This window comes from Xyrauchen texanus, chromosome 38, assembly GCF_025860055.1.
Source record: "Xyrauchen texanus isolate HMW12.3.18 chromosome 38, RBS_HiC_50CHRs, whole genome shotgun sequence".
NCBI classification, from domain to species: domain Eukaryota; kingdom Metazoa; phylum Chordata; class Actinopteri; order Cypriniformes; family Catostomidae; genus Xyrauchen; species Xyrauchen texanus.
In genome coordinates this window covers 37,840,919-37,848,418 of record NC_068313.1, presented here as the reverse complement: position 1 = coordinate 37,848,418, position 7,500 = coordinate 37,840,919, and the positions used below count along the sequence as shown (strand labels likewise).

At 44.0% G+C, this 7,500-nt stretch overlaps 1 protein-coding gene across 1 annotated transcript in view; it reads left to right on the top strand.

The window, feature by feature from the left end:
- LOC127631854 (SID1 transmembrane family member 2-like) overlaps positions 1–7,500 on the top strand; it is a 45,284-nt gene that overhangs the window by 9,180 nt on the left and 28,604 nt on the right. The window contains 6 exon segments of the mRNA XM_052110230.1: positions 913–996; positions 1,072–1,171; positions 1,248–1,313; positions 1,397–1,490; positions 3,204–3,262; positions 3,481–3,492. Of these exon segments, the coding sequence (XP_051966190.1) occupies positions 913–996; positions 1,072–1,171; positions 1,248–1,313; positions 1,397–1,490; positions 3,204–3,262; positions 3,481–3,492 (415 nt within the window).

Below are 7,500 nucleotides of genomic sequence, written 5' to 3'. Positions count from 1 at the left end.
TGTAGTCCAGCAGATGTTCTTGCTCGGACCCGGCATGCATCCATGATGTGGTGTGGATGAGCCAATGATGGAACAGTGTGTTGGTAATTATGAGCCCATGGGCTGCACAAAAATCTAGCAGCCTCCTGCCGTTGTTATTGAGCTGATCAGGCCCATGTCTTCCAATCACTCCTGACCAGGTGCCAGCATCCTGCCAACTCGGGCATTGAAATCACCCAGCATGATGATTCTATTCCGAGGGGTCACTTTAGCCAGCACCTGTGACAGGAGGTCATAGAAGGCATCTGACTCATCGGTCTTTCCCGCATCCCTCCACAGATGTTCTTCTTCGGTGGGGGCATAAATAACCACGCCCACCACTCCTCGCCTCTGGTTGATGGGAAGGCAAACCCAAAGTAACCCGGGGCTCACAGCTTCCCACACCTCACCGCCACGCTCCCACGCTGCCTTCATTCTCTTGTTCAGAAGAAGAGCCTCTCCCTGTTGTTTGGCAGTCTCCTGCCCCGAGTAAAGGACAGTCCACCCCTCATATTGGCAAGAGCCAGAGGCGGTCCACCGGACCTTCTGAACACCCCAGAGATCCAGGTGGTACCAGTCCAGCTCCCGACAGAGGAGTGGCAGCCTCTCCTCCGCTGTGAGCGTTCCAACATTCCATGTGGCCATCCATAGTGGCTTTTTGTTGTTTCTGGAGGAGCCCCGAGGGTGAGGATTCAGTCTCCTGGCTCCGCCTGATGGCCACATGATGGAGTTTGGCCAGGAGACGTCATAGACTCCTGTCCACCCAGGGCCACACACACACACTCTCTCACACACACACACACACACACTCTCACACACACACACACACACACACACGCACACACACATGTCAGAGTGTGTTTTCATTCAGTCATGTGATCTGTCTTTCTCTAGTGTCCAGTTTATGATCTGGATAATAATGTGGCGTTTATTGGAATGTATCAGACTATGACGACCACATCTGCCATCACCGTGCAGGTACCCCACACACACACGCACACACGCAGAATCAGTGTGTTGTGATTATATATGAGTGTTGTCGATGTGTTTCAGAGGAAGGATTTCCCCAGTAACAGTTTCTATGTGGTGGTGGTGGTGAAGACTGAAGACGAGGCGTGTGGAGGACCGCTGCGGTTCTACCCGCTCTTACCCGGTAACTGATCCAGTCCCGTCAGAATCATGTACGGTTTGTGTGCGTGATGATGATGATTGTGTGTCTGTGTCGTCAGATGAGCTGATGGATGCGGGGAATCGCAGTAAAACTCTGGATGTGATCGTGTCTCCTTCGATTAACTGTGAGCTGCACAATAAACATTCTCTGATGATCATCACGTATGTTATTGTAATGTAGTACTTTAATGCTTTCATGTGTCTCTAGCGGACGTGTATGTGATGGGGATGCTCTTCTGTTTTGGGATCTTCCTGTCGTTTTATCTACTCACATTTCTAATGGCCTGTGTGGAGAATAAGAGGTAACATAACCTGTGTGTGTGTGTGTGTGAGTGCGTGCGTGCGTGCGCGACTGCGTGTGTAGCATGCGTGTAGTGTGTGTGTATAGCGTGCATGTTAGCGAGCGTGCGCGATTGTGTGTGTGTATAGCGTGCATAGCATGCGTGCTAGTGTGCGTGCGCGCATGCGCGACTGCGTGTGTAGCATGCGTGTAGCGTGCGTGTATAGCGTGCGTGCGTGTGTGTGTATAGTGTGCGTGTATAGCGTGCATGCGTGCACGAGTGTGTGTGTGTATAGCGTGCGTGTGTAGCGTGCGTGTTAGTGTGTGTGCGCGACTGCGTGTGTAGCGTGTGTTAGCGTGCGTGTATAGTGAGTACGCGTGTGTAGCGTGCGTGTAGCGTGCGTGAGTGTGTGCGTGCATAGCGTGCGTGCATAGCGTGCGTGCATAGCGTGCGTGCATAGCGTGAGTGTATAGCGTGCGTGTTAACGTGCGTGCACGAGTGTGTGTGTGTGTATAGCGTGCATGTATAGCGTGCGTGTTAACGTGCGTGCGCGAGTGTGTGTGTGTATAGCGTGCATGTATAGCGTGCGTGTTAGCGTGCGTGCGCGAGTGTGTCTGTGTATAGCGTGCATGTATAGCGTGGGTGTATAGCGTGCATGTTAGCGTGCGTGCGTGCGCGAGTGTGTGTGTATAGCTTGCGTGTATAGCGTGCGTGTTAGCGTGCATGCGTGAGTGTGTGTGTGTATTGCGTGCGTGCGTGACTGCGTGTGTAGCGTGCGTGTAGCGTGCGTGTTAGTGTGCATGTTAGTGTGTAGCGTTCGTGTATATTGTGCATTTATAGCGTGCGTGTATGGCGTGCGTGTATGGGGTGCGTGTATAGCGTGCATGTTAGTGTGCGTGAATGTGCGTGTAGCATGCGTGTGTAGCGTGTGTGTATAGCGTGCGTGTATATCGTGCATGTTAGCGTGCGCGAGTGTGCATGTTAGTGTGTAGCGTGCATGTATAGCGTGCGTGTAGTGTGTGTGTATAGTGTGCATGTTAGTGTGTAGCGTGCGTGTATAGCGTGCATGTTAGCTTGCGTGTATAGCGTGCATGTTAGCGTGTGCGAGCATGCGTGCGTGTAGCATGCGTGTATAGCGTGCGTGTATAGCGTGCGCTGTTAGCGTGCGCGAGCGTGCGTGTAGCATGCGTGTATAGCGTGCGTGTATAGTGTGCATGTTAGCGTGCGCGAGCGTGCATGTAGCATGTGTGTGTGTGTATAGCGTGCATTGCGTGCGTTTATAGCATGCGTGTTAGTGTGCGTGCGTGCGCGACTGCGTGTGTAGCATGCGTGTTGCGTGTGTGTGTATAGCGTGCGTGCGCGAGTGTGTGTGTGTGTATAGCGTGCGTGCGTGCGTGCGAGTGTGTGTGTCTGTAAAGTTATGAGATAAACAGTAACCCGTGTGCACCAGGAACAGATGTGATGTAACGCTATAAATCATGGATGAAGCTCCACCCACATAATATATAGTCTATATACTAATACATATTCTCATTCAGAAGTGCTTTAACAAAAATAAAAGCTTCAAATGTTTTCTTTCTCTGTCCAGACGTTCATTATAAGTGTATTTCTGTAAACCTTCCTTCAATTTTAGTGATGCTAAATAAGTTAATAAATCTGTAATAATGTATGAAGAATCCTGTCCAATCAGTGAGCTCGAGCAGTCATATGACCAATTACATCTCTCTTTCTCAGGATCAACAGGAAGCGGGAGGGGCTTCTGAACCCAGCTGACACCTCACCTGCAGAGACAGGTAACTGAGCACACATCTGTGTGTGTGTGTGTGTGTGTGTGTGTGTGTGTGTGTGTGTGTGTGTGTGTGTGTGTGTGTGTGTGTGTGTGTGTGTGTGTGTGTGTGTGTGTGTGTGTGTGTGTGTGTGTGTGTGTGTGTGTGAACTGTTATTGATTATTGTTTATTAAACTGCATGTTCTGATATTCTCTATTCTTTTTCTGCATCGGTTTGTGTTCAGCATCTCTCTTGGGTAAGATTTGTGTGTAGTGTGTGTGTGTGTGTGTGTGTGTGTGTGTGTGTCTGTCTTACTAACAGCACTGATCTATATACATATATAGTGTGTGTGTGTCTTACTAACAGCACTGATCTATATACATATATAGTGTGTGTGTGTGTGTGTGTGTGTGTGTGTCTGTCTTACTAACAGCACTGATCTATCTACATATATAGTGTGTGTGTGTCTTACTAACAGCACTGATCTATATACATATATAGTGTGTGTGTGTGTATAGTGTGTGTGTGTGTGTGTCTGTCTTACTAACAGCACTGATCTATATACATATATAGTGTGTGTGTGTGTGTCTTACTAACAGCACTGATCTATATACATATATAGTGTGTGTGTTTGTGTGTCTTACTAACAGCACTGATCTATATACATATATAGTGTGTGTGTGTGTGTGTGTGTGTGTGTCTTACTAACAGCACTGATCTATATACATATATAGTGTGTGTGTGTCTTACTAACAGCACTGATCTATATACATATATAGTGTGTGTGTGTGTTTGTGTGTCTTACTAACAGCACTGATCTATATACATATATAGTGTGTGTGTGTCTTACTAACAGCACTGATCTATATACATATATAGTGTGTGTGTGTGTGTGTCTTACTAACAGCACTGATCTATATACATATATAGTGTGTGTGTGTGTCTTACTAACAGCACTGATCTATATACATATATAGTGTGTGTGTGTCTTACTAACAGCACTGATCTATATACATATATAGTGTGTGTGTGTGTGTGTGTGTGTCTTACTAACAGCACTGATCTATATACATATATAGTGTGTATATATATATATATGTGTGTGTGTGTGTGTGTGTGTGTGTGTCTGTGTATATATATATGTGTGTGTGTGTGAGTCTGTGTATATATACATACAGTGAGGAAAATAAGTATTTGAACACCCTGCTATTTTGCAAGTTCTCCCACTTGGAAATCATGGAGGGGTCTGAAATTGTCATCAGTAGGTGCATGTCCACTGTGAGAGACATAATCTAAAAAAAAATCCAGAAATCACAATGTATGATTTTTTTAACTATTTATTTGTATGATACAGCTGCAAATAAGTATTTGAACACCTGAGAAAATCAATGTTAATATTTGGTACAGTAGCCTTTGTTTGCAATTACAGAGGTCAAACGTTTCCTGTAGTTTTTCACCAGGTTTGCACACACTGCAGGAGGGATTTTGGCCCACTCCTCCACACAGATCTTCTCTAGATCAGTCAGGTTTCTGGGCTGTCGCTGAGAAACACGGAGTTTGAGCTCCCTCCAAAGATTCTCTATTGGGTTTAGGTCTGGAGACTGGCTAGGCCACGCCAGAACCTTGATATGCTTCTTACAGAGCCACTCCTTGGTTATCCTGGCTGTGTGCTTGGTCATTGTCATGTTGGAAGACCCAGCCTCGACCCATCTTCAATGCTCTAACTGAGGGAAGGAGGTTGTTCCCCAAAATCTCGCAATACATGGCCCGGTCATCCTCTCCTTAATACAGTGCAGTCAGCCCTGTCCCATGTGCAGAAAAACACCCCCAAAGCATGATGCTACTGCCCCCATGCTTCACAGTAGGGATGGTGTTCTTGGGATGGTACTCATCATTCTTCTTCCTCCAAACACGGTTAGTGGAATTATGACCAAAAAGTTCTATTTTGGTCTCATCTGACCACATGACTTTCTCCCATGACTCCTCTGGATCATCCAAATGGTCATTAGCTAACTTAAGAGCGGGCCTTGACATGTGCTGGTTTAAGCAGGGGAACCTTCCGTGCCATGCATGATTTCAAACCATGGCGTCTTAGTGTATTACCAACAGTAATCTTGGAAGCGGTGGTCCCAGCTCTTTTCAGGTCATTGACCAGCTCCTCCCGTGTAGTTCTGGGCTGATTTCTCACCTTTCTTAGGATCATTGAGACCCCACGAGGTGAGATCTTGCATGGAGCCCCAGTCCGAGGGAGATTGACAGTCATGTTTAGCTTCTTCCATTTTCTAATGATTGCTCCAACAGTGGACCTTTTTTCACCAAGCTGCTTGGCAATTTCCCAGTAGCCCTTTCCAGCCTTGTGGAGGTGTACAATTTTGTCTCTAGTGTCTTTGGATAGCTCTTTGGTCTTGGCCATGTTAGTAGTTGGATTCTTACTGATTGTATGGGGTGGACAGGTGTCTTTATGCAGCTAACGACCTCAAACAGGTGCATCTAATTTAGGATAATAAATGGAGTGGAGGTGGACATTTTAAAGGCAGACTAACAGGTCTTTGAGGGTCAGAATTCTAGCTGATAGACAGGTGTTCAAATACTTATTTGCAGCTGTATCATACAAATAAATAGTTAAAAAATCATACATTGTGATTTCTGGATTTTTTTTTTAGATTATGTCTCTCACAGTGGACATGCACCTACGATGACAATTTCAGACCCCTCCATGATTTCCAAGTGGGAGAACTTGCAAAATAGCAGGGTGTTCAAATACTTATTTTCCTCACTGTATAGTGTGTGTGTGTGTATCTTACTAACAGCACTGATCTATATACATATATAGTGTGTGTGTATCTTACTAACAGCACTGATCTATATACATATAAAGTGTGTGTGTGTCTTACTAACAGCACTGATCTATATACATATAAAGTGTGTGTGTGTCTTACTAACAGCACTGATCTATATACATATATAGTGTGTGTGTGTGTGTGTGTGTGTGTGTGTGTCTTACTAACAGCACTGATCTATATACATATAAAGTGTGTGTGTGTCTTACTAAAAGCACTGATCTATATACATATATAGTGTGTGTGTGTGTCTTACTAACAGCACTGATCTATATACATATATAGTGTGTGTGTGTCTTACTAACAGCACTGATCTATATACATATATAGTGTGTGTGTGTGTGTGTGTCTTACTAACAGCACTGATCTATATACATATAAAGTGTGTGTGTGTCTTACTAAAAGCACTGATCTATATACATATATAGTGTGTGTGTGTGTGTGTGTAGTGTGTGTATCTTACTAACAGCACTGATCTATATACATTTATAGTGTGTGTGTGTCTTACTAACAGCACTGATCTATATACATATAAAGTGTGTGTGTGTGTCTTACTAACAGCACTGATCTATATACATATATAGTGTGTGTGTGTGTGTGTGTGTAGTGTGTGTATCTTACTAACAGCACTGATCTATATACATATATAGTGTGTGTGTAGTGTGTGTATCTTACTAACAGCACTGATCTATATACATATATAGTGTGTGTGTGTCTTACTAACAGCACTGATCTATATACATATATAGTGTGTGTGTGTGTGTGTGTAGTGTGTATAGTGTGTGTGTGTGTGTGTCGTACTAACAGCACTGATCTATATACATATATAGTGTGTGTGTCTTACTAACAGAACTGATCTATATACATTTATAGTGTGTGTGTGTGTGTGTGTCTTACTAACAGCACTGATCTATATACATATATAGTGTGTGTGTAGTGTGTGTATCTTACTAACAGCACTGATCTATATACATATATAGTGTGTGTGTGTCTTACTAACAGCACTGATCTATATACATATATAGTGTGTGTGTGTGTGTGTAGTGTGTATAGTGTGTGTGTGTGTCGTACTAACAGCACTGATCTATATACATATATAGTGTGTGTGTCTTACTAACAGCACTGATCTATATACATATATAGTGTGTGTGTCTTACTAACAGAACTGATCTATATACATTTATAGTGTGTGTGTGTGTGTAGTGTGTGTATCTTACTAACAGCACTGATCTATATACATATAAAGTGTGTGTGTGTCTTACTAACAGCACTGATCTATATACATATATAGTGTGTGTGTGTGTGTCTTACTAACAGCACTGATCTATATACATATAAAGTGTGTGTGTGTAGTGTGTGTGTCTTACTAACAGCACTGATCTATATACATATATAGTGTGTGTGTGTAGTGTGTGTATCTTACT